The following is a 27,600-nucleotide window of genomic DNA, read 5'->3' as shown; positions in this document are numbered from 1 at the left end:
ATCTCACTGTTTACACCTGTACAATCAATGTAAGCTTCCACAGAAACCAACAACACACACACACACACACACACACACACACACACACACACACACACACACACACACGCAGATCTCACCATGGCTCTGATCCAAAGCCGTACCAGGCCAGCTGAAGGATTTGGAAGCCCAAACCCAACAGAACAGTGTTCTTATTACCCAGAGTTCTCATCAGGAGAGTGAGGAAGAGAGTCTGAGGAGAAGGGGGAGGAAGAGAATTTCTAATTTGAATAAAACTATTACTACAAGTAACAGTTAAAGTTAGTTGTATCAGTATGAGCATATTTGATTATCTGTCCTTTTACACTAATGTTGGTCTGTAGCGAAAGGTATCATTAGTGCAAATGACAAACTGTACTGACAAACACTTCAAGTGGCATAAATGTTTTAGCGATTAAGTCGAATTTAGCCTGCTCCTGCAGCTGTTGTCCAGCTAGATGCGTCAGTAACTTTTTTTTTACAAGTAAGACAAAGAGACTGTTTGATCCAGAACCAGCAGGTTCAGGATCCACTTCCTAATACTGTATTTATTTTAGCATATTCATATCTATCCCTAATATTTACTATACACACCCAACAGACCTAACATGTTTGAATATAAAGAACTTGTATGATCTAAACAAATTGTCCTATCACACGAATCAGGACCAGAATTACAGTCCAGTCATCCCCATGGATGGCCAAGCACCTGCCTTTTCTTCTGCCTCTGGCCTCATCAACCACCATTTTTTTAAAATATGTGTATCTATGTATAGTTATCTTTTTGACTGACAGTATTTTACCTTTTTATTGTTATTTCCTGTTCATTGTATTCTGCACCAAACACCAAGCCAAGTATCTTGTAAGTAATAAACAGGCAATAAACCTTAATTTCTGATTCTGCCTTTGTGATGATGTTATCATCCCTTCTTCATGCTGCTGTAGCCTGACACCCATGTATCATGCAGTATCCCCTTGCCTTCATATTTTTATAGGTAAATAAAAACATACTGTTTGTATCACAAGTACTCAAAATTTATTTTAGTGCTAACAACAATTTTAACTATCAACAATAACTGTGCATGTAAATAATAAATTATAAGGAACATGGGGAAAACAACAACATGATTAACTGGACAGGGGCGAAGAGGTGAAATGCTGCCCCCTACGGAGGTGGAGCAAGTAGCACGATCTTACACATTACACCTTTAAATCACATATCCATTTAATCTGGATATCTGGCACTTGAAATGATCTATGTCTAAATATCCTCTGCATGTGTTACCTGTGCTACGATGGACAGAATGCCCACCACTCCAATAAAAACAGCAATGGTTGTGGAGGAGAAATTTATGACCTAGAGGGACAGACAGAAATTATTAGTATTATTGTGTTACTTTTTGAGAAGCTTGGCAGGTGTCAAGAGAAAAAATATATAATAATGTTCATTCTACATTTTACATTTTGTTACATTTCAGTCATACATTTGTTCATACACATGTTTAAGGGATGTCATAGACAACACAATGTTGTGTAATGGGTAAAATCCAAAGTACGACCATGTGCCGAACCAGTTAGTTCTTCAATTATCACAGTGCTCAACAGGAACATCAAAGCTCCATGCTCTATGAAAGGCATACATTTTGTCATTTGGGAATTTAGAACAATCTTTGAATTGTGCATATAAGATGAAATCATCAGCATAAAAACAATGCCATGGTCAGTTTTTTAATTAAAATATAATATAGCTTAATCACCGAGCAAATTGCAGAGAGCCTAATATAGATCCTTTTGGGAAGAAGATGATTTGAACCAGCTGTAAGCAGAATCATCAAAACCAGTGGAAGGCAGCTTATTTCATGACAGGCCCCCTGAGGTGAAGTGTTCAGAGGTCAACAATGTCCTCACCAGTCAGCTTTGTTACGTTTAAGTTTATCAATGCATCATATACTTCTCAGTATGTGTTAGGTCTGAGCAAAAGTTTGTTGTTATGGTTGAACTGAGGACGGGGAAGGATACAATGACGTTATCAAACAGGTCACATGCATCTGCAATGAAATTATTATTGCAAGATTCAACCATAACTGTTGCACCAAATCTTTGACATTTTTAGACGTTAAGTTCAAATTCAACTGTTATATTCTGTTTCTATAATGTGCACACATAATTTGCATGATTTGAGAACATACATTTCAAATAGTTGTCATAATGAGTTGCCTTAATGATAGTAGTGTAATGTTAGTAACATCAGTAATGCTGACATTTGTAGGAAAACACTGCTGGTATGTCTTACCTGTCTCAGGTAGAGGAAGAAGCTTGAGTACTGTCCAGCCTCCGGGAGGTAAGACAGGAACACAGTGATACAGATGAGTAAGACAGTAGAGTCCTGACCCACCTTTCTTAGTGACTGAAGAGAGAGAAAGAGACAGAGACAGAAAATACAACACCGACGCTGTCAGACGAGCAGTTAGTCATCAATGAATGCCTTGGACTCAAGGGTCAATGTTACTGGCTGTGAAATGCATCTGACTCATATCCACTACCTAATTTTGTTTCATTATTACCCTAGAAGTAAAGGGCTTTGACACATACTATAATCCTATCTCATCATTCAATTATTCAAATAATGTAACTGTGTTTAGGAACATTGAGGTGTCTTTGCCTCCACTCTACATACATACTGTGTCCAAAAACAGAGGAATCATCTGATCATTAAGAAAAGCCTTCATGCAACTACAAAACAAATCAGTCGGCTACAAAATCATTATTCAACCAACTGACCAATCCTATATACTTGATACTGACAGAAAAGGGGTCGGCCTGCTCCCAGGATATGGGTGCCCCCCAGGTGTTGAGCCTCATCTTGTCTGGCAGAGACTCGGGCATGGCCAGCAGGATGAAGCAGATGTCTGCCAGAGCGATCAGTGTGGCCACCAGAACCACCAAGTTGTCCCCATACCAGGCTGACAGATAAGCCCCAATAGCTGGGCTTGTCACCAGGCTGGCTGCAAAAGTAGCTGACACCTAGAGAGATAACAGGAGAGGAAGAGAGAGAGAGAGAGAGAGAGAGAGAGAGAAAGAGGGAGCAAGGCAGAGGAGATTTTCTGCTACAGTACTTGTAATACTTGCTAATATGCTGATGTTTAACAGGTATAATACTTAATATCTTCACCATTTTGGTGTCAGTATAATAACATTTGCTAATTAGCAATAACCACAAATTCCATTTGAGGTTGGGAATGTCATTAGTTTTCCAGGTATTTGGTCATAGAATTATTGGGTTAGTTGAAACTGTGTAGCTTGAAAAGAGACAGTGGTTCTCTGCAAGGTCTGGTGGTACCAAACCAAAAGCTTGGCCAAAGGGAGGAACTGTGTGCTACATATTATCATGCTCAAGTCAGCCTGATCGCTCATCTTTTTGCTGTTATCTCATGAATATTCCCCTCAAAAGCCTTTACTGAAGCTAGGTACACTATCTAGCATGGTAGCAGAAATCTTCTATCTTTAAAACCTGTTTATTCCTTAAAGGAGCAGTGTGTAATATTTACGGGAATCTATTGGCAGAAATGGAATATACACTGTTGCCCATAAAGTTGAAATAATTTTGTTTTCAGACACAATCCTCCGTTTACTCCTATTCAAATGCATCAGTAATCACTTTTGACCAGGTGCAATGATTACATTATGTGTCCCAATTACCCAGGTGAAATGAAATAAATCACGTTGTTTCAATCATTTCATGGAAAGAGGTAAAAAATATTTTATTCCAACTTTATGAGCAACAGTGTAATAAACATGAGAATATTTTATGAGTGTATAATCACCTAAAATAATCACAGGTGTGTTTTCCTTCACTTAGAAAGAGCCATTTATATCTAGGTGCTCTTCAACGGAGTCCGCCATGTTGTGCCACCATGTTTTTACAGTAGCCTAGAACAGACAAACTGAACCAACCAGTGGCCTTTCACATTTTTACATTGACGCCGCAGATTTTATACGGAAGACAAAGAAGATGAAGACAAAGAGGAAGAAAGAAGATGTTGCTGGCAAACAATCCTTCTATCTATCTAACTATCTACCTTTTGTTGGCACAGATTTGAGAACCAACGTTTTGACAAATGGAGGATCACACTTATGTAGCACAAGAAGAAGCAGAGGTTAAAGAAGCCAAAACACGAAGAAGCCAAATGACAGCGAGACAGGTGACGGCAGAAAACAATGATCAACATAGGTGTGGCCTTTTCCAGATGGAAATCGCTGATAAAGGACAAATGTTTTCAGAGTGAAGCCAAAGTCACCTGCTATCTGCTGGACAAGTAATTTAGTATACTGATCGAATTGCAATTTGTTGTTTGATAGCTTTAGTTACAAACGTGACAAAATGGCTAACGCTAGCTAATGCGTGTTTGTATTGAAAGCATATAATTAATATCACATTTAGAAATGTACATTTATGCGCCAAAAGTATAATTTATCTTTGTGTGGATCCAAAACACCCAATGACTTTTCAGAGATCGGCCCACAGCTGCTATTCTTCATTTAGTTTGGTTATGCATGTCCAGGCGAGCCAACCCTCCAAGCGCCTTAGGATGTATCAAAATGTATATCAGGTGTACATGACTGTTTGATATAGCACCTATTTTCTTGTGTTGCTGTTGACTCTCCAGCTATGAGAAAGGTCCCACAGAATCAACTTCTATGAAGGGAAAACCTTTTCATGCCACAGCTCCAGCATTGTCAACCATCAGTGCTTCTAGTAGGGTGGACAGGCAAGTCATTGCATTGAAATAATTGTGCTGTCCTGACATGTTATATTACCAACAAAAAGTTGCTGATTAATAGTTTTTTTTGTATAAGGTGTTATCTGTCATTACTCTGCTATTGTAACAGACCCTGCTGCACTGGGTATGTACACAGATAATAAGAGCCAGTAAAACATGAGAAATAATGAAGCAGAGGAAACTTGCTAAAGCCTTAGTTTGATGCTCCAATCAGTCACTACATCTTAATCCACATTCAAAAAAATATTAATCCACATCAGAAAATCCACAGGACCACGCCGTCGAATTGAGCTGTTTACTTCAAAACAGAAGAAAATAATAATACAGAACAATGTCCATTTCCAAAGTTATTATTAAAAACAAGAGACAAAGGAGTGGCTCCATTCTTGGCTTGCCTGACTAACCTGATATCACTCCCTGCCACTCCGCTTAGGGGAACATCAACGCAATACAGGTGCAAAGTAATTAAAAAAGGCAATTACCTTATTCCTATGTATTCCAAATTTAACAAATTAAATTCTATATATTTTTAACTATCCACACACCCATTTTAGTGACATAAACAATAACTTAAATTATTGTAAATATTGTAAATATGAACTGTAAATAATTCAACCTGTAAATAATGTGTATAATCCTTACTGTCTATTATTGTTATTTTACGTATGAAATCAAACTAACTAGTCCAACATCAATTAACTGCATTTAGGCTCCTACATCACTGCCCCCTAATTGTTATCAATGTTCTTGAAACAATTACTCAACTTAAATGACCCTACATGTTGTGTAACTTAATTAAAATCCAACTGTCCAGAGAAGTTTTCTTCTTCTTCTTCGTCTCATCCAAACGAGACATCAGCTTCAGAACAGTTCATCAATTGTCCTCAGATTCTTGAAGAAGACAAAGCTTGTTATTGGACAGCAAAGCTCATTGGTCTTGGTCTTGACTTTTACCTGACAAACAATGCCTTTCTTGTTGGGAGAAGTCTCCACAATTCTTCCGAGTGGCCATGAATTTCTGGTTCTGTGTTGTACACAATCAGCACCACATCACGTACACATCAGTTTCTTTCAGGTGTAGACCATCATTAACGTTTGGTGTTAAGGCCTCTAAATCGTTGAGATCTGAAGATGCCTTTGTGATGGGCCTGCTGTTTATGATAGCCTCAGCTTCACACAAAAAAGGTATGAAGACCTTCTTCATCCAAAAGTTGTTCCTTAACTGTGATGTTCAGGATTTTTCTTACTTAACGGATCAGCTGCTCCCAGCTTCCTCCGTGGTGAGAACCTGCAGGAGGATTGAAGTACCCTTCTGTTGCAAGTATGTTGTGATCTTGTTGGTGTTTCATTCTGAGATTGATTTCCTCAGCTCACTGTCAGCCGACCGGCAGTTGATTCCGTTATTTGAGTATATCTCTTTGACTTGTCCTCTTCTGGCAAGGAATCTTCTAATTGCATTGAGACATGCATCAGTGTCAAGCGAAGATGCAACTTCTAGGTGCACAGCTCGTATGGTGAGACATGTAAAGATGACACCCTACTTCTTTCTTGCTCTCTTCCTCTTTTCACCAGCAATGGGCCAAAGTAGTCGACTCCAACTCTTGAATGGAGGATCATCAGGCAGGACCCTGCATTTTGGCTGATCTGCCATGAGTTGCTTACCAGGTGGTCCGTGTGTCTCCAATCAGACTTTCAAATCTAAACTTAAAATGTATTTTTATTAACCTTAACTTTCAGTTAGCTTCTTATTATTTTACAAACTCAGGCTCTGTACCTGTTGCCATCCTACCACCGGCTGGTGGGCCTCAGTCCCAATAAACTAGTAAACTCAGTATAGTATAGTCCAGTTTGTCCTGCCAACGAGATCACTATAAAACTTCTGAAAATCACTGCATCACGTGTTTTTTCATTCAAGCATATGAGCACCCAGGCTGTGTGCCTCTCTCTCTCCCTTCTCCTTCTCTATCGCATTCCTGTTACTCTCCACAGGTCCTCCCGCCTCCAGAGCTGCAGCCGTAGAGTCTGGATCTGCAACTGCAAACCATGTACCCATGATCCTGTTTAATACCTGCTGCTAAACCTGCTAAAATTTACTATAATTAATAATGATAATTATTAATGTCATTAGCTGTCATTATTATTTTTTATCAGTAGGAGACCTACAGTTGCCATTGCATGTTGTTGATCTTTTCCTCTGTACTCTCTCTTGCTCCCTCTCTCTCTATCTCTCCAACCCAAGCGGTCGAGGCAGATGGCTGCCCACCCTGAGCCTGGTTCTGATCGAGGTTTCTGCCTCTTAAAAGGAAGTTTTTCTTGCCACTGTGCTTGCTCTTGGTAGGAATTGTTGGGTCTCTGTAAATAATATTATAAAGAGAAGGTCTAGACCTGCTCTATTTGGAAATTGCCTTGAGATAACTTATGCTGTGAATTGGCGCTCTACAAATAAAAATTAACTTGATTTGACTTGACCCTTGCTTTAGCCATCATCAGGGTGGACTGTGCTTCACCATTTGCAAAGCACAGTAGTAGGTAGCTTGTTGTTCCATAAGTGTCTTCACTCATGTCAGCAAAGTGATGTAGCTGTGTGAAGACTGGTGCACCAAACTGCTTTGCCTTAACACATCTGTCAACTCCAAAATTCTCAAGCTTTTGCAGACTTGAGATCCACTTTTTGCAGCTTTTAATGACGCTGTCTGGCAGGTTTTCATCCCAGCTATATTTCTGTCGGCATAAATCTTGCAGTAGTCTTTTGGCAGACTAATGTAGCAAGAAAGCCCAGCAGATCAAAGATGGAACTGACGAGGGAAAGCAATCATCTCCTCGTGAGCCTCTCCTTGTTCTTTAAGGTTGATCTTGAACTTGTACGGCAGATACCATGTTCTTCCTTCGGTTGATTCAAGTTCAGCACTGTCAATCCTCACTGCATATCCTTCTTGACAATGTCATTCATGAATGCAATATATTCTTCATAAAACTTGACATGTTGAGTTGGCTTATCAGTGACTCTGTGGCAAAAGAAGTTGAGCTACCTGGGTCCAGAAATGCGTACATTGTCACAGTTTTGGATCCCTTTTGTGCCTTGACACACACTGGAATGATTGAAAGAACACAATCTTCTGTACTGGCCACGCAAAAGGTTTCCATCATTTATACGAAGGCGCTTGATACAGACTGTTGTTCACAATTTCCTTTTGATGTTTCTTCTTGTGAGTCTTTGGAGTACATGTGCAGCAGTGTTGGATGCAGTAGAGAGCATTTCTTGACAGACTTTGCTTCTCAAAAAGTCGATCTTTTCTTTATGTGGCTTGCTCTTGAGCTTTCTGCAGTCTGCAAGGCTGTGTTGCTCTCCTTTGCGATAATTACACGGCTTGCTGTTTGCATCCACTGTGACAGTTTGTGTTTGAGTTTGCTTGTTTGTCGCTGTCCATCCTGACATTTTTTTCAGTTCTGTTGGAGACAACAGCTGCTACAACAGAACGTTCTTTGGTTTAAGTGTCTCTGCATACTGTGATTTTGCCTTCTGTCGGACTGTGTCTTTTGTGTTTGTAGTGGTTTCTTTTATGTTTTTCATACAGTAGGTGTAATATAACTGAATTGCTTGTTAACAAAGTTGACAAAATCATTGAACTTCACTCTTTTCTTTGTGTTTTCTTGTAGGTCAGAGGCATACTTTCTCCAGGTTTCATCGTTTGTATGGCCAGTGCCTTTATGTTAGCTGCGTTATTCAAGTCTTCCATGTAACTAATGTCTATCATTGCGTTGGAGCAGCCTGTAAGGAACAATGCAAAGGACTGTAGCGCTGTCTTCTGCCAATCCAAAGCCTGCTTTATGTAGGTTTCTGTTATCTTATAATCATCACACAAAAAGTCCTTTAGCAATTGTTTTGCCTCAGCATAGCCTGCTGAAGGTTCCATGTAGAGGCAGCTCTTCATCAACTCATGCGGTTGTCCACTGGTATACTACAACAAAAATTGAGAGGATCTCAACTGTCACCAGTTTGGCCTTCAATTCCATGTTCAATCGATCTGATAAAGGATTTATATTAAAGTGGGTCAACACTGAATGTTGTAATGGTGAGATGTGGAAGTAAAGATGCTTTGTGACTCTTCACAAGGTATTCTGTGACGTTGACTTGTTCAGTAACATTGCTAGACGTAGAGCACAGAGCTGCTATGTAAATAAACTTTGCGGTGGATTAATATTATTCATATCGCACAGACCAGACAGGAACATAATAAAATACTTTTTTAAATACAATACCTCTGTTTCTTCTCACTGATGCCTTTGGAGGGCTTCCATTCTTTCCTGTTCATCATCCACCGGAGCTGCCGCACTTGTACCTTCCCTGGCTCCTCTCCCACACTAAGACCTGACTGCTCTGCCACCTCTGCCTCTCCGCCCCCTCCCTCACCCTCTAACATCTGTGCCAGTAACGCTAACGGCACTTTGCCAACGCTATCTCACTATAACACTAAACGACTACCATTACTTTCATTACTATTTTATTAGCATGTAAAGAAGCTAGCTAATGTGAGCCATAAAACGCTACCACAATGCAGAACAAGTGTTTATAATATTCATTATCTTACATGTCAGCTATTACCTATATAATACAATATCTGAATATAGCCATATAAACGAACCTTTTCACTTGAAAGACTAGTTGATGCAGTAGTTTGTCAACTGATGACCACCGTAAACTCTCCGACACGCTTGGAAAGGAAGGGGTGAAGGGACAGGTATTCAGTTGGTTGGTTGCTGCATTCTCAAGGCTAAATGCTACTCAATCCTACACACTGCTCCTTTGAGGTTAGTAATGAATAGTTGTTACAATTATATAAAAGTTCGTATCATTGATTGGACATTGGGTGGGTCAATCGCTGTGAAAAACGCTTAATGATGTGCTCTGAGGATCCACTACTGCTGCTTCTAAGTCGACTGAAAGTGAAAGTGATATTTCACTGACGTCTGACAGGAAACAGCTGCCATGCACAATGTCAGACTAAATAATGAAGAGAAACAGAACTGTTTGATCATCAGCCTGTAAAGGAGCTTTTCTTTGTAAATTTCATTGTGAGCAGTACATTTAGATAGCTTCTGTTTTATATATATATTTTTATTTAAAGATTTATACATTTTCTCTAAATTCAGGGATGCATTAAACAAGAGGCCTTACCAGACCATAGGCAGTACTCCTCTCTCTTTCTGCTGTCACATCAGCAACGTAGGCGAAGATGACCGAGAAGGTTACAGAGAAAGCTCCAGACATGGAAATCATGGCGAAGTACCACCTGGGGGATGAGCAGTTGTCAAAAAAACTTTTAACAACTTCAGTTCTCTAGAAAGAACCTGAACCACTGCAGCAGTGCTGTGAGTGACGAATGTTGAAGGACCCAACTAGTATTTCATATAAAGATTGAGCACTTGACTTGTTTTTGATCCATTAGCTCATATTCATCACAGTAGAACTGAACACACCACAAACTGAGACAATGTAAAACCTGATGGAAATATGTCATGTATTCACAGTATGGTTCCTTCGAGTATTAAACTGAGGAATATTAGTTTCCCAATCAGTCCACACACATAATGGCCCTCATTTATCAATCTTGCGTGAAAACAGGCGCAGATCTGAGCACAGAATTGGTCGTACGATAGGATACACGTGTGATTCATGAAACATTCGTATCGGCTGAATTCGATCGTCATTAACATGTTACGCCGTTAAATATTCCTGGTTCGGAGGCCTCGCCCACTAAGGTCAAACTTGGAGAGAAGAGTTACTGGCAAAAAACGAAACTTTTCAGGATGGAGATCAACATCCTGACATCCGAGGTGGCGCAAAATAAGGATGTGCTTTTTGGCAGTCTGAAACGTGGGGTCAAAGGAGCTCATAAAACCGCTGTGTGGAAGAAGGTAATGGAGATGAGTTTGGTTCTGCAGTGCCGCCTCCTGCAGCCGCGCGCCAACACAGCTGTTTTGAAAAATAAAAGAATCGTGTGGCCACCACGTTTAAAAGTGATAGCTTGGCATCACAAATCACCTGTACATTTATAGAGTGGTAGTTTTTGTGATTGATGAATGCGTAATCATTCATGGATGGTGCCTTCAGACGCACATGAGTGAAATCAATTGCTCCAACCAAATTTGGAAACCCAGCAATCTGGAGATCCCTGCGGTCTCTGAAAACACGCTCACGTCTGACACGCACGTATTGTTCCTCCAAAACGAGTAAATCTGCCATCGTTATGATTTAATAACTGTCAAAGCATCTGTTTAAAAAGGTGAGTGAGTAAACATCTGACCAACCACAGTGCAACAATGATTATCTCACTAGATGCTTTTAATTGTTGTTCCAGTTGTGTCACACCCATCGGAAAAAACAAAAAACAATTACACAATTTTGCCATGAGTTCATTTAACACACATTTCTGCTTGTATTTATTATTATTTCAAATTTTAATGTGCAATAATTAGATGTCATGTTAGGCTATTTAGCCTATCATATTGTATACTATCAAAAAAGTGGTATCAGTAAAAAACGTGGGCTTTTTTTAAATTCAAATTTTTTTTATCTTGTTTTATTCGTTTTAAGAATCCGTTTTGATCTGTTCTAAATATGTGACTGTTTATGCTAATGACAGCTGAGGTTTGTTTAATTATTTAAAAACTAAGCCAGATTTTGCTGTGCTGCACCGCAAATCCAGACTCAGATTTGCGTACACGAGCTCAGACCTGACGTGAGATCTGATCGTAGCTCCCGCTCACGTCCAAATTGATAAATGCCGAAGCTTGCGTGGAAATGGTCGTACGCATGGTTTTCTGCTGTATGTTCGTTTGATAAATGAGGGCCCTTAAGTTTTGGTCTGCCATCGTTTTTCATTACTGCATTTCTTTGGATGGTATTAACAGAGAGTCCTACCAAGGGCTGAGCCTCATCAGTGGGATTGGAGCGCAAGTGAAGAAGACAGTGACCAACAGGAAGGAGCGCCTGCCCCACACGTCTGACAGTGCACCAATCAGAGGAGCAGACATGAATGACAGCAGACCCTTGACACGAGGAGGTGAAATCAGTGACAATATAAACAACAGTATAAACACATTATGGAAACATATTATTGTTTTGCCTTGGATTAAACAAGATTCCACATGGATTCATCTTTTAAACACTAAGAGTGTGTCCAGTTGGCCTTTCTCTCTGGCAGAAAAGTGCTGGCAGGACGCTGGGGGGCGCTACATCCCAGTGCATCAAAAAACGCGGCACATGGCTTGCTCAAATGACAATTGAGCGATACAATATACAATATCTTGAATCAATATCACTGGTGTGTGATAGACTAGCATTGCCCTTTTGCTTTTTATTACTATTTGTTTGACTTTGATTTCCACTATGGGCAAAAACTGGAAGATGTTTGCCCTCTGTCTGGATGGGCATACCACCACTCAATCAGCCCAAACGAGCTTCTCCTCCATTTTCTTGGTTACCAGGGTGATAAGTAGCTGCAGTGACGATACAAGCACCTTTCTGAAAAGTTCAGAGATTTTCAACTAAAAGCGCTCAGAGCGCCTGCACAAAAAGTACAGAGGGTGCAGCGCCTTCTTTACCAATAAGGAACAAAAAACACTGGCACTCAGAAAAAAACACTAAAGGGACACACCCCCTAATATCAGTTTACTACTCATGGTTAGTACATCATTAATTAATGCAGAAATCTCTGCATTACTCTTCCTAAATGTGTTGTTATGTACAGTGTGAGTTCTTACCTTCACACCCTGAATGAGTCCATTCATCAGGAATGTGTGCTGTGGAAATGTTTCATGTAAAACCTACAAAAACAGAAAACATTTATAAAACCTACACAAAAAACTTTAATTTGTGGAGCAAGATACAAACTATCTATCCTACACTTCACTATGTTCAAACTATATATCTTGCTCCACAAGATACAAATGATGTATCTTTCAAGTCTCTTTTCAGGGGGGAGCATTCATATTCAAAAAGCTTAAAAAAAGGTATTTGCGTATTCCACTACTAACTATAAATAAGCTACATAATTTGAATTCTTTCCATGTCCAATATATCTGAATTTTGGTTTCAATACAAGCCAATACTTTTCGTAAAGCTGGCATGCGGTACTTTTCCTATGTTTAGCAGAGCAAACTAAACTTCTACATGTTAGTGCACCACCTGCGGTTATTCAAACATGCAGGTAAACCCTTGGACAAGGGTTAGTATTCAGTATTGTCTATACTGGATGTGATTCAGTCATCTGTCTCTCTTTTTTTTTTTAAAGCAATTTTTGTAATGCCTTTATTAGAGTGACAGTCAGACATACACAGGAAAGTTGGGGGGAAAGAGGGTCCACGGGTCGGTTTCGAACTGGGGCTGCTGCAGTTAGAACTAACCCTTAATGGTACACGATCTACCTGGTGAGCCACCGAAGCGCCGCCTGTCTCACTTTTAATCAGTACAGCTGTCTACAGTGGTACCATAACAGCTCATAATTGACTATCACATAACTGCAGCCGTGCTATTGTCTGTCAAACTCTTGATCTATTTAATTTCAACTACAGACTGAGGTTACCTTCATAACTACAGCTATATAAATTCAGGATGACAGTCATCCATGTCTTTATGGCATCTAAACATTCTTTTAACATGGACAATTGGTTTCTCTCATCAGGTTTAAAAGAGCTGTACAGCTGGAGATCATCGGCATCACTCCATGGCAGACCCAGAGATGCCCACCAGCTGGTTTAGCCTATTTAATGAAATGCTGTGGTCGACAGTATCAAAAGCAAAGCTGAGGTCAAGTAAAACCACAAATTTTCATTAGCATTTCCTGTTTGCAGCCATCATAATATCGAAAGTGACTAAGCCATTTCTGTTGAATGTAATTTGTGGAAACCTCACTGAAAGGAGTCATACAGGCTGTGTGTTTGAAAGACTGCTGTAAGATGCTTGGCAACAATCATTTCCAACATTTTTGGACACAAGAGGCAGCTTGGATATAGGCCTATAATTTAGAGGAAGGGTGGGTCAAGATGTGTATTTTTCAGCAAAGGCTGAACTATAGCGTGTTAAAACTGGCTTGGAACACAGCCAGTTGAAAGGGACAGATTTACAATAGATAAAATAGTGGAGCATATTGAATTAAAAATATTTAAAAACAGGGAGGAGGGAAGAATGTCAAGTGTACCAGATGAAGGCTTAATTTTGTGTAACAATTCTGTTATGCCCTTCAAGGAAAAAGGAGAAAAGAAGTTTAAAGTAGGGGAGCAAGGAACACCAGTGGCATGACGGTTGGAATATGGGGGGGTATTTGCTCTGATAACAGCGACGGAGTTTATAGTCTCAAATAGGACTTTTGAATACCTTTTTTTTGATACAATTATGTTGGCAAAATAAACAGTCCTATCCTAAAGAGCTCTGAATGATCTGTCATAATCTGAATGAAATGATGAGGGATGCTAGAATTGCTTAATTTGCCAACCTTGCATTGCATCAAACAAAAGGAATTGAAAAGTCAAATTTGAGACTATAATAGGACTGTCATATTTAGTATCTGGTCTTCTCCACATGGGAGCTGAGGCATAGCCACCATTGCTCTGTATGAACCCAGTGAGCAGGCTGGATGTTTAACACTATCTTCCCCCCACCATGCAGTGTTACTCACAGTGAGCATGGGTGTGGTGAGTAAACCCCAGGCGAAGAACTCCAGGAAGATCACTACCACTGCATGATACACACTGGGCCTGCCGATACCCTGCTGGAGCTGAAACAAACACACACACACACACACACACACACACACACATTTTATAAGTGTAACATGACTCTATATTAAAAGGGTACTAATTTACTCAAGTCTGTGAAATCAGTTGTATAATGCCGTCTGTGACTCTTGTGGGAAGTTTTTAAAGTTTGCAAAAATAACTCTGGTGACATCACTATGACATCATAACTTATGTTCAGTTATATATCGGTGTTTCCACGCAATAAATTAAAGATGGCATCAAATTCTGAGAATTGTAGGATTCTGTATTCTTGGAGGTTATGTGCTTCTAGGGACTCTTGCAGGTTCTTACTTGTGCAATACGAATTTTGCTGGAGTACCCCTTTAACTTCAAAGTCCGGGCCGTTTCATCCCAGCTGATCATTTTCTAAATCATCAATCAGGTTTTGGATTGATTTCCTTCCTTCCAGGCAGCCACTGGTTTCAGTTCATTTCTATAAAAATCTACTGGCAGACACATTAAACTGCTTACTTGTTTTCAATATTTCATTATCAGCATTAAGAGCAGGAACTATTTTCAAAATTGTCCCCATTTGGGGGCTCTGACATCTGAAATTTGCAAGTCACTGTGGTATTTCCACACCAAGATATTTGCACAAAACCAAGCACAGTTGTTGTGCTCCTGTTGCTTCTTGCACTTCAGAGTTGTAGTATCATGTGATTGAAAAAAATTTGTTGTGTGAGTTGTGTTGTTTCTTGCAAAATTTTCCCTGTCAACAATTTAGCCACCGATGAAATCTTTGTCTGTTATGAGACCACAGGAGAGAGCTTGAGTTTGTCATCACTTGTCAACATACCTGGTACACACTGAATTTAAGAAATTATTTGAGCCATCACCACAGGTTGAGTCCACAGTTACAACAAAAGCTGCCAGATTACAGTGAACTACAGGAACTGAAACAGAAATTCTTAAAACATTGCAGCTTTTGTCCCTGCAAACATAAAAACATTGTGATCCTTCCTCAAACATACTGCCAATCGCTTAAAACGCCCTAACCTTTGCTTGCCTCTCCAAGACTGAGTGAACTCAAAACCTTACTTTTCTTTTGTCAAGAAGCATGAAAGACAAAACACCAGCATCCCTGCTGAGCCTGCATCACTGCAGACAAGCTGAGAAATAAGGTATTAAGGTTTGTACCAAGCATGCAAAAGATTTCAATGCTGTCAGTAAATCTAACCAAGATTACAAAAAAACAAACATAGATATTCATAATCTGGAATTTTCCTTCAACATAATTTAAGAAAATTATAAGTAAACTAGAAAATTCCTGGAGAAATTTTGAATGTGCCTGCTGCTTGGTGCGTGTACTTCACTCCTTATGTTTCAATCTGTAAAAAGGACATTACTTTCAGTTTCAATCATGTCGTAGAGACTTATCCTGTCACTGACCACGCCAAAATGACCTTACAATAATGGTTTTTAGCTAAAACTATCCTCACAATTATAGAAAGACATGTACACACTGTCAAAAATCTTCAAAAAGAAAAACTTGATAATAAGTAAAAGTTACAAAAATTACTCTGAGGCACTTCTGTTGTTTTGGTCAGTGGGTCCTGGCTTGGCTTATAAAAATAAAAGATCATGTGTGTAGACAAAAACAATGTTACTTGGAGCACATGGCAAAGAAAGCATAAAGGACGAGGACAAGCGAAAGTGCAAAAATGGCTAAGCGCCTTGGCTAAGAGTTTGGAACTACATAGCTACAGAGCTACAAAAAGCCATTGAGCTGGGCTTTGAGCCTGGACTTTGAGCTTTTAGCAAAGTGTGAATTGATCACAACTGTTTTATCCACTGGGGGCTGGCACATCTTTAAGGGGCGTTACCTGTCTTCTCCTGTGTTTCAACTTGGAGAAGAGAGTAATTTTCCACTGAACTTTTAAGTAGTTTCTAGAGTTTACCTATAAACTCACACATCCATCTTCCACCATGGCCATAAAACATTAAATTAAATAACATATAAACCTAATGGCACTAATAATGACAGACAGGAATAATACAAGTGTTGATTTCATAATACATCTTTCAAACCTGGAATTTAGCATACTTAGATTAGATTAGATTAGATTAGATTAACTTCATTTATTTACTACAATTGGTTAACTGATCAAACAACATAATAAACATTTCCTGAAGCTTATAGTCTATAAATGTGGATTATACAGCAGTTCTTTGACTGTAATAATAATAATATGGACATTCTGGATGTCAAGTAGTGTATGTTACCTTGTGTGAAGGATGCTGACAGTATGGTCACATTGTCTTAAAGTCTACATGTTACATTTCAAACATTCTATAGGATAAGAAGTTTGGGATTGCATAGAAACATCTCATGAGTTACAGAACAGTTAGATATTTAATTATTTATTCTTCCTCAGATCTGTGTCTGTGAAGAGTGTTCTGCTGGCCACTGCTCAGGATTGGAATATGGGTTGTAGTTAATGACTCTTATCTAGAGAGGGACAGAGGAAGGCAGGCTGGTGTGTATGATATATAAAATATATCATAATGAGACCCAGAGAGGCCAGGATTCACACCTTAGTGATAATCAGTCCTTTTGGTGTTACTTGTCCTGTATAAGAAACAATCAAATATCATTAGAAGGAGTCTTATGATACAAACTGGAGATTTTGCCTATGTTCTCCAGTTACATGGTGTCCATTCGCTGATCCTCTGGAGCTGACCCTTTGACCCTTGGTCTGATTCTGTGTTCCTCTGGCATGCTCTGTTTGTGAGAGAAGGGTCCTTTGTCTTTGTTTCCTATCAATTTGATAGTGGGTGGGAAGAGTAACAAAGTGTCAATTTTGGGTCCATAATTCTGCATGTCCATACAAGCAACTTCTTTAATGGATCATGCCTGGTGCCAGACCCGGTATGTACACTACAACTATAAAATATATCATAATGAGACCAAAATTGGGTGATACAGGACAAAAAAATCTCTACATTTTCAACATAAAAATAGTCAATGAAGGTTGGAAATTGTGGGATTTAAACAGAGTTTGTCTGACATTTTTTGAGGGAAATTAACAGGGATGGCAGTTAGAGTTCGCATTTAGCTCCGGTTAGCCAGTGGAGCTGTTCCTAAAGTAAGACAGCAGACAACGCTGAAGATGTAATAAACATCACAATGCTTACAACAACACCGCACTGAGCGAGCGAGAGAGAGGGAGAGAAAGAGAAGCTAGTGCTAACTACTAAGCTAAAGTAACTAGCAGATCTGAACAGCATGTAAACACAAACTTCTGAGTTAGCGGAAATCGCTAAAGGGAGCAGAGAGCTTTAAGTTCTGGAGCAGAACTAGTGTAAGTTTGTACAGTAGGTAGTTAGACACTATGATGAAATAAACAGAAACACATAATTACATGGTATCGGATGGGTGCATAGACCGTGTACTTGCTGATACGCAATCCAGTATTTTAGGCAATATCGGAGGCATTTCTGATACTAATTATGTGACTGCAATGCAATAGCGATGAATGATATTATTATTCTGCATACTTATCGGCTTATTCCTCTTCCCTATCAAAATTTCGGCGTATAACTAGTCCCGCAGCTTCGAAAAAACCCTGACAATATATATATCAATGCTCAATCGGGAATGGTGTGCTATGACTTTTCTAAGCAATTCGAGTAACCATGGCAACGTAAATGGCAATCAAAGGCGAAAAAATTTCCATAGAGAATGAATGGGGAGACGTCTTCAAAACGACCAACTTTGGAGCTCTACTGCTGCGTCATATTACTCAATCTACACACGGCTTCGTCAATAGTTGAGAAATTTGTCCTGTTTCTTACAATGTGTCTATCTCAGCACAGAGATTTACAGAATTTGAACATTAGCCTCAATGAGATGGGAGTACCCACCACCTCTCCCATCGACATTCAATGAATACAAATTCAGGAGCTGATTTCCCCAAGAAATGCAGAAGTGACTTTTTTGTAGCTCGCTCTTTGTCCACATTTTTGGCTCTAGAAACACCAAAGCCAGATATACAGTGCACGAAGGTCTTGTGCCCATCATGGTCTGTTGATCAATCTGATAGGAGTTACCGTTTTTTCGCCGAGCTCAAATCATACCCAGATCTGTGTCAGCTCTGTCTTCCAGCTAGACACAGGTGTTTGAACCAGCTCGTTAAGACAGTCTTTGATCTTTGTGATGTTTACAAACACAGAAACACACGCGCGCACACACACACACACACACACACACACAGATTACAGTTCAGACTGGAGAGTGCAACACAGCAGCAAGCATATTGAATTTTCTTTGAGCTTTGAGCTACAGGAACTGTTCAACCATCGTAGTAGCTCTCCCATAGCAATACACACACACACACACACACACACACACACACAAAACCCCCACCTAAGGCTAAATAACAGAAACACCTCTGTACTACATCCTCCACAGTGATCAATTGAATTCACAACTGTCCAAAACTATTTTAATAATAAATTGCCAACTGAGTATATTAGCAATTATCAGGTGTATGCTCAGGCTCCCAAGTGCCTAACTACAATTAATTGGTTGATTTTGTTGCTGTTCTAACCTGGGAACTGATATATCTGGTAACCTAAAGAGGTTCTTTAATTTTATAGATTCATCATATATTATTATTATCACCCTATAACATGTTTAACCCTCCCTCCCCATTTTCAAAAGTAAAATTTTAACTGACTTTGTAATTTTATCTGAGAACATTTTTACACAGTGATTTACTTCCACTGATGTCTTTTAACTAATAGTAGTGACACTGTTCACGTGCTGATGTGCTGACATCAGTGTGATGTCCCATTTCCAGTCAGTTTCTGTTACTGGTAGAGTTGATCGCTGCTCTTTCTGACCACAGTTAATGTTGCTGTTTTCAGAAATGCCTCCGATATTGCCTAAAATACTGGATTGCGTATCAGCAAGTACACGGTCTATGCACCCATCCGATACCATGTAATTATGTGTTTCTGTTTATTTCAGTGTATAACTACCTACTGTACATTTAAACTTACACTATTTCTGCTCCAGCACTTAGGGCTCTCTGCTACTTTTAGCGACTTCCGCTAACTCAGAAGTTGTTTACATGCTGTTCAGATCTGCTCGTTACTTTAGCTTAGCAGTTACCACTAGCTTCTCTTTTCTCCCTCTCTCTAGCTTGCTCAGTGCAGTGATGTTGTAACTTCAGTGTAGAGGATTGTGATGTTTATTACATCTTTAACTATGTCTGCTGTCTTACTTTAGGTACAGCTCCACTCACTAACCGGAGCTATCTGTGAATTCGAACTGCCATCCCTGAAAATTTCCCTCAAAAAAGTCAAACTCTTTTCAAATCCCTCAATTTCCAACCTATTTTTATATAGAAAATGTAGAGGTTTTTTTTGTCCTGTATCACCCAGTTTTGGTCTCATTCTGATATCTTTCACAGTTTTTGAGGAAGTTGTGGGAGTACCCTTCACCTCTCCCACTGACTGCAACACAAATTCAGGAGCAGGTGTTACAGGGCAGAAATGGGCAAAGCTGATTCTGATTGGCTAATTGAACTCATTAATTCTTAGCCTTTTAACTCAGGTATGAGAACAAGGTAAATCAACAGTGTATTTGCCTGTACTTGTGTGTGCATGTTGATGTGTGGTTAGTTGTGTGTGTGTACATGTCTTTCTATAATTGTGAGGATAATTTTAGCTAAAAACCATTACTGTACGGTCATTTGGGCCAGGTCAGTGTCAGGATAAGTCATATAACATGAATGAAACTGAAATTAAATGTCCTTTGTACAGATTGAAACGTGAGGAGTGAAGTACACACACAAAGCAGCAGGCACATTAAAAATTTCTCTAGGAATTTTCTATTTTTTTTCCATTTGCGTGATGTAACAACAAAATTTCTCATATTTGAGACAAAAGTCATTTTAATAGCACGTATCTGTCTATGACATTTTATTTGTACTAGAAAGCCGATTATAAATTACACTGTTATTCTACATGTTGTTAACACAATGTAATGTCGGACTATTTTTCATGAAGGATGTTAAAATGGACGCTGACGGAGCCATGGAGGCTGTGGAGGGTTGAAGCTGCAGTCTGCGCCTGCCCTCAGGCAGAGCGCTATTACGTAACAGATAATGGATCCATCCTGACCACATCAGCATCATCGCACTAAGCTGTCTGTGGGCCACATTATACATGCTCAGCCATGTCTCCATTACAATACACAGTCATTTCCAGCCAGCAAAAACAGCCATTTTGGACCAGATCGGCATTTTCGCTCCAGTTATTCACTCATTTTATCATCTGTGACGTTTCATCAATTCTATTTTATCACAGCGATGTTCACGAAAACATCAAACTCCGGTAGGAATCATCAGTAGAGAAAATCAAAGTTGCTCTGAGCAGCTTAACGTTTCCAATGATCATGTTTCTGGGTATTTTGCTGTGACATGAAACATATATATCATATTATTATCAATTTTTTTTTTTTTTTTTTTTTTCAAAAAAAACAAACAAACAAACATATACTAACTTGATTGGGAATTCTGAGGTGTACGGTGATTTAAGTGAATTTAATATACAACCTACAGAATTTTGAAATAAATATAAAATCGCCTGGATAAAAGCAAGATAAACAATCGTACATGTTGTTCAAGTAATAACAAAATATGAATAAAATGGCGGGCCATCCACTCACCGCGCCTCCGTCCTTCATGATGATCTTCTTGACCAGCACCACTCGGCCGGTGCCCGCCGGTGGCTCCCCCGCCATCTCTTCACACCTGCCGCGGGTCACGAAGCAACCATGCCGCGTAGATATCCGCGGTTCTCCAGGTGCTTCCAGGATGTCTCCTTATTGAGCCCCAAATAGGCTAAACTGACTTAAAGGATATAACAAAATATGAACCGTGACAGATATTATCCACAACTTCTTCCGGCAAATTCTCCGTCAGATCGTCGACGGTGCGCAGCTCTCAGAGTAAGCGCACTGACACTGTCAAGCTAGACGGAAGCTAGTGGACTTCCTGTTTGGGCTGAGCTTCTTTTCAGAACAAAATCATAATTTGTGCTCTAATACGCCACGCTTACTGACCTCAGACTTCGGTCGCAGGTTTTGCCCAACCAAACATTATTTACAGTATTAGTATGAACTTTGTGAAACTGATAGAAACCCTTGGGCATTTGCTTGCTTACAATCTTCATGACCTTTTTTGGAAAAATGTATTCACTGAATATGATAGGACTTTTTTTTTTTTTTTTTACAATCTGTGTAAAATTATTAATTAGACTGTAAATTCCATTTCATAATTCAAAGTAGGTTTTGGGTACTAGACCGATCTTCTATAGGCGATTGCTTAAAGTACACAAACAAACCATAATCTAAATCCAGGTGTCTGGCACTGAGAGGTCCCTTAATGTATCACTTAATTTGAAAAGCAAAAACTTAACCCCTTAAGAACACCTTGATTTCATAATCACTTAAATAATAACATATTTTTTAGGTAAGACGTTAAATATACATAAAATCTATGCAAGTTCTCAATTAAAGATTCTCTTAAAATCCAATGAACAATACCTTAATCAAATAGCTATTGGGTATAATGTTTTCAATGGATTAAAAAAAACAATGGGTTTTTGCTATATTTTCTAGCTGGAGCCAAATATTTTTTGACCGAGTATTTGAAGTACCAAAGGAAAAGTGTCTCAGTGTCCCACAGACGGGACAACTCTTCCTGGATCAGTACTGCAATTTGATACATTTAAATAAACTTTTACATGTTTTTTCTCTTTCATTTAATTTAACATTTATTTTGAAAGTCGAGTTACTCTCTTACTCTACATCTTGTGTCACTGGCGAAACTTGACATAGTCAATGCAGAACGGTATGGTTAGGACCTGGCCCGGGTCTTTGCCTCGCTGATCAGCTGCTGGTCAAAACGGCAAAGAAAACAAAAAACATGGCACATTTGATTTGAAAACCTTAAAAATGTGATTAACAAAGGAAGGAAGGTAAACACAAAGGACAGACAACACGACGCAGTCTGTTAACGCATCTCTCGGCTCGGAGCCCGAGGGAAAGACTGTTACATCAACACAGAAACAATCACAACCAGACCGGAAATTTGATCTAGCTTTTACAATCAAAGCGCCTGAAGAGAACAGTATACCAATGCATTTGATTGAATTGAATTAATTTTGTTTTCATTTTATCTTTACTTTAAACACATGATTTATTATCTCTTATCAGGGAGTTTTCCATCAGTGTTTAAATTATCAACATGTGCTCTTTATTTTGAAAATGAAGCAGTATTCCTGTTTGTCACGTGTCAGTAGCTGTGTGTGTGTGTGTGTGTGTGTGTGTGTGTGTGTGTGTGTGTGTGTGTGTGAATAAAACATGATAAAAAAAAGAGTAGTGACGGTGGGAAACGTGACCGCCTTATATAATCAATCAGTAGAGAATCAGAAACAGAAGGAGGCGATTTAAAGCTCGTCGCCACACCGTTTTATAATTTAATGAATCCTGTTTAAGAATTAAGAAGGTAAGGATATGTAATTGTCCTCCTCTTAATCCTTTTGAGGTCACAGAGGTGGCAGGCATCTGAAAATGAAAACAAGAGGACAATATTTGTCATTCAATATTTGTTTTTGTTAAGCAATCATACTACAATAATTATTTTAAAGCTACCATGGCAACAGAGTTTTCTTTTTTCTCAGTGTCTCACTCTTTCCTGTTAGATATACAACATACAGCTGACCAGAGCAGATCACCAATATGTTTGGAGGTGTTGCTAAGTAACAGTGTACCTGTAGAGGAAAGTGGATCTTACCTGTAAGCTGAGACGCAGAGGATAGCAGTTGGACTGTGAGCTGTGATGACTCATCTGTCGCTCAGAGCAGCTTCAACAAAACCACGATCTAACCAGAAAACCAAGAAAGCGACATTCTGACAGACACAAACCTCAACAGGTAGGTTTTATGAAGATAACTGGAAAACATTCAAATATGTCCATCAAGGCCACACAATTCTCTCAGTGCATTATGTTTATTACATAAAATGTAGAGAATTTATTCATTTGCATCAAAATATATCAATTTAAGTTCATCATGTTGCTGTAGCACTAACTAGTGGTGAAATGGCATCAAATGTTGCAGGTTCACTCACACTCAGGAGTTGATATCTGTCTTTAACTTGAACCGGCACAAAGTGTTTAAGAGTAATGGTAGATTATGTGAAACAGGTCTGATAAAAATTTTCACCAGACTTTTGTTTCTTTGAGTCACAGTTCAGGAATGTCATGTGATTCCTGTGTGTGTGTGTGTGTGTGTGTGTGTGTGTGTGTGTGTGTGTGTGTGTGTGTGTGTGTGTGTGAGAGACACAGTAGATGTGAAGATGGCATTAGCCAGTGGTCACTGGCTGGAGAAAGAGATGAGAGGAGAGGCCCCAAGACCAAGGTGAGTCACATTCTTACTCTTAGGGATGAAAAGCTCTACACATTTGAAAGCAGAGGCCGTGAGATACATCGTACACTACAGTATCAACTGGGCTGGTATGACCAGTAGGTTCGTCTGCTTTCTTATTGTTTGTGTGTTTGACCCCTCTTAGTGTTCCTGTCTTCTTTCACAGGTATGGACACACGTTAGCTGTGGCAGGAAATGTTGCCTTCCTGTTTGGAGGAGCCTCCAGCATCAACCAAGAGGTGGTTTGAATTTTTTCTCCTTTTTCAAGCCCTTTTTATTCAGGTAGATTTGATGAACAGCTGCCTGCTTCCCGTTTACACTTAAAACATCTGGAGGGTACATTATTTTTTGCTAAATTCTTCTCATTTATTTAGGAGGACAAACCTGTTTACTTCAGCGACTTCTACATGTTAACAGGTAAAAATGAAAGATGACTACATATGCTATGGAGCTGCCAAAGTCCTGAAAGATATTTTTTGTTGTGTGTGCAAAAGATATTTAAGGTGCCCTGTGGACCACTATTGTGCAGTGTTTTTGCTAGCAGGTCTATTATAATAAATTTTTATTAATATATTTCAAAATAGATTTTTTTTTATGTATTTATTTCCATTCATTATTAATTTCCTTGTAAGTCCAATTCGGTCCTCTACATGGAGCAACAGAGACAGTAACATCCACAGATTCCATGATGAGACAAACTCTGATAGAGTCTCGGTCTGTAAACCCAGGAAAGCTGTTAACCAGAGGCCTGTACTACGAAGCAAGTTCAACATACCCAGGATAACTTTTAGTTATCTGGCTTGACTGAACCTAACATTGACCTGCCTTATAAGCTGTACTACGAAGCAGGTTATCAAGGGGCTCAGTTAACCCTGGGTTTACCTATCCAGTTACAAGAGCATTCATGTGAAAGAGGCAGAGATGATAAGCATCGTCAGAACCATGAATGAAGTAGCCTACTTAATATGATATGAGAAACGCTGATGCTTAGTGGTAAGTTCAGTTATAGCAACGTCCAAAAGTGATATTCAACAAAGTGAAATGTAAACAATATGATCACATGACTGGAATAAAAATATTATTTCAATGTTTAAATATAATCACATTTAAAGTCAGACTTAAGATATATTGTAAATAAATGCATGAATTATCATTACGTCTGAGTTTTTTCGCTCTTTTGTCTGATGATGAACATCTGTTATGAACATGAGATGCAAATAAAACAGTTAAAGTTAATGTCAGACTGTTTCTGCTGGGCATGCTCTTGTTTGTAGTTTCTCCTGATGCTGTGACATGGGAGGAGATTCCTCAGAGCGGAGAAGTACCCTCAGCCAGAGAGGGACACACTCTCTGGTAAACTACAGGACTGACTAACTTCAGTTATTACTCAATATTTATACACACAATGGAAGTAATAAGTATAAAATGGAGAGAATAGAGACAAAATCCTTTTTTTTATTGTATTTTATTTTACATGATTTATCACTTGTGTCTTAACAGTAGTTCAAGTAAGCTTTGCATTATTGTCCACATCAGTATTTAGCTCCTGGGCTAACACAAAGTTAACAAAGTCAGTTCTGTTTGGGCTAGCTTTATTTAAGTTTAAAAAGCACCTTGCAAACAGATGAAGCTTAATATTTTATAGAAATTTAATTTAATTTAAAAGATGTTTCTAAAAGAATTTTGCATGTTCGATAGGCACGCCACAGTTTTGGTTGATAATTGCAGCACATCATTGTTCTGTTTTTTTGCCTAGAACCAGATCAGTGAGCTGCGGGCTGCGCAGAAATGTTGATCCTCGATGGCATTAGCAGCACTAGCAATGACAACACTCTATAAAAAATATTCAAATGCATTTTTACTGTGCTAATTTTGTAATTTTTCCTTCTCAGTGTTGTGAAAGGCAAGTTGTATCTGTTTGGTGGAGTGTCCAGCCCCAACGCCACTCAGTGTCTCCCAGGAGTCTACAGCTTTGATATAGGTGAGGATATTACATAGCAGGTGGAGGAAATGCAGCCTTTTTTTTTTTTTTTTGCTTTTTGTGTGTTGGTGTGTGAGTGTTGCAAAGTCAAACATGGCTGTGATGGTATTTTCTTTTTCTAACAGTGTCTTTGACCTGGGATTGCTTAGCAACTGGGGGTGTGGCCCTCAGAACCCTCAGCCACAGCTCTGTTGCTGTGGGAGACAATATCTATGTGTATGGAGGCATTCTGGGAGGGAGTCCAATTGACGATCTCCTGGTCTTCAGCACAGGTCCAAAAAATAAAAATACACATGCAGCATTATTATCTTGATTGTCATCTTTCCTTCCATTTGTAGAAAAATCGATGTACAAAAACTACCTCCTGCTTAAAAACAAACAAAACAAAGCAAAAAACCAACAGTAATTTTTTCAACTACTTTCTGTATCTATCTCTCAAACTCTCTGCTGTGTTTCAGTGTCTCTCACCTGGACGCCAGTTAAGACTAGTGGATCGCTGCCTCCTGCCCTGTGAGACTCTTGGTTCCACTGATTATTATAAGTTTCACAGAAGGTTTATAAGAGAAATGCTGCATCAGATTAGATTCAAATATAATTTTTTTATTGCCAATCATTGTATAATATGAGTTTCTAATACCCAGTATCTGCAGCTTACTAACACTAACGTACACTGAGAAAAAATTTTGCATATGTGTGTTGATTGTGTGTGTTTCTTGTGTGTGTAGGTGTGGTCATAGTTTTGCTCTGGTTGGTGATCAGGTGTTCATGTTTGGAGGTTATGGAGCAGGTGGAGACTTCTGTAAAGACATCTATGTCCTCAACACAGGTAGACACTGTGACACAATGTGACAACACAACTAAACACACTTGGTTCACCCATCCACATACAGGTAAAAGAAAGAGTGAGAAGTGATTTCATGGAAATCAAAGGGTGTGTAGATAGCACTGTCTGCCAGTTTGAAAATTAAAGTTAGTCTATTTCATGATATGTCTTACTTCAAATATATCAGGAATATACTTTGAAGTATGCATTTGGAATGAAAATCAATAGAAGCTCCATCTGAATTTTAAATTTCAATTTCATATGGTATATTAAAATGTTTAAAGGTGCCCAATGGAGTTTTCTGTAAAAAAAAAAAAAAAAGAAAAAAAAAAGTTATGTTTACATTCTGTTACTCATCAAAACACAGGGTGTGTATTTTTCTATCGCATAAAACATGCAAAGCTGATTTTTCAGTGTCTTCAATCCAGCATTGTGTGTAAAGTAGCTTGCTGTCTTCTTCTACTAGCCTTTGTTGTTGAATTACTGCACATCTTGGCATATTACTGCCACTTGAAGATTGTTGCATCATCAACGTGCACACAAAACAAACAAAAATGCCTCAACAAACCTTTAGCAAACCTAAAATTCAACAGTTTTATCTCCACAGATTCCTCAATACTCTCTGACCTCTTACCTTAGTGTCTGTCCTGGTTTTTAGAGAATCTGTTGTGGCAGAAATGGGAGGTGAAGGGAGAATCACCTGCAGCCTGTAGCAGACAAACACTGACTGCCCACCATGATAAAGTAAACACCCCCCCCCA

General features: G+C 39.0%; 2 protein-coding genes across 3 annotated transcripts in view; one reads left to right on the top strand and one right to left on the bottom strand.

Annotated features, from left to right (window-relative positions):
* The window catches only part of slc71a2a (solute carrier family 71 member 2a), a 28,692-nt gene extending 7,135 nt beyond the window's left edge, over positions 1-21,557 (bottom strand). The window contains exons 1-9 of one of the 2 annotated variants that reach the window (XM_023409714.2): positions 21,274-21,557; positions 14,477-14,575; positions 12,564-12,626; positions 11,722-11,849; positions 9,976-10,090; positions 2,824-3,042; positions 2,312-2,425; positions 1,304-1,375; positions 120-232 (exon numbers count right to left, since the gene is read on the bottom strand). In XM_023409714.2, the coding sequence (XP_023265482.1) occupies positions 120-232; positions 1,304-1,375; positions 2,312-2,425; positions 2,824-3,042; positions 9,976-10,090; positions 11,722-11,849; positions 12,564-12,626; positions 14,477-14,575; positions 21,274-21,348 (998 nt within the window). In that variant the 5' untranslated portion in view covers positions 21,349-21,557. The remainder of the gene's footprint in view (positions 1-119; positions 233-1,303; positions 1,376-2,311; positions 2,426-2,823; positions 3,043-9,975; positions 10,091-11,721; positions 11,850-12,563; positions 12,627-14,476; positions 14,576-21,273) is intronic. The other variant, XM_023409712.2, reaches the window with a different exon arrangement.
* Positions 21,558-23,952: 2,395 nt separating this feature from the next.
* LOC111657509 (kelch domain-containing protein 3) overlaps positions 23,953-27,600 on the top strand; it is a 16,065-nt gene continuing 12,417 nt past the window's right edge. Inside the window, exons 1-9 of the mRNA XM_023409706.2 lie at positions 23,953-24,029; positions 24,202-24,274; positions 24,410-24,452; positions 25,310-25,388; positions 25,928-26,016; positions 26,142-26,288; positions 26,475-26,526; positions 26,742-26,842; positions 27,498-27,583. Of these exons, the coding sequence (XP_023265474.1) occupies positions 23,968-24,029; positions 24,202-24,274; positions 24,410-24,452; positions 25,310-25,388; positions 25,928-26,016; positions 26,142-26,288; positions 26,475-26,526; positions 26,742-26,842; positions 27,498-27,583 (732 nt within the window). The 5' untranslated portion in view covers positions 23,953-23,967. The remainder of the gene's footprint in view (positions 24,030-24,201; positions 24,275-24,409; positions 24,453-25,309; positions 25,389-25,927; positions 26,017-26,141; positions 26,289-26,474; positions 26,527-26,741; positions 26,843-27,497; positions 27,584-27,600) is intronic.

The sequence above is a fragment of the Seriola lalandi genome, unplaced genomic scaffold (genome assembly GCF_002814215.2).
Source record: "Seriola lalandi dorsalis isolate HSWRI2012SDOR001 ecotype SW California unplaced genomic scaffold, Sedor1 jcf7180002054404, whole genome shotgun sequence".
NCBI classification, from domain to species: Eukaryota; Metazoa; Chordata; class Actinopteri; order Carangiformes; family Carangidae; genus Seriola; species Seriola lalandi.
The sequence above is the reverse complement of the archived record's forward strand: the minus strand, read 5'-3'. Positions and strand labels throughout refer to the sequence as shown.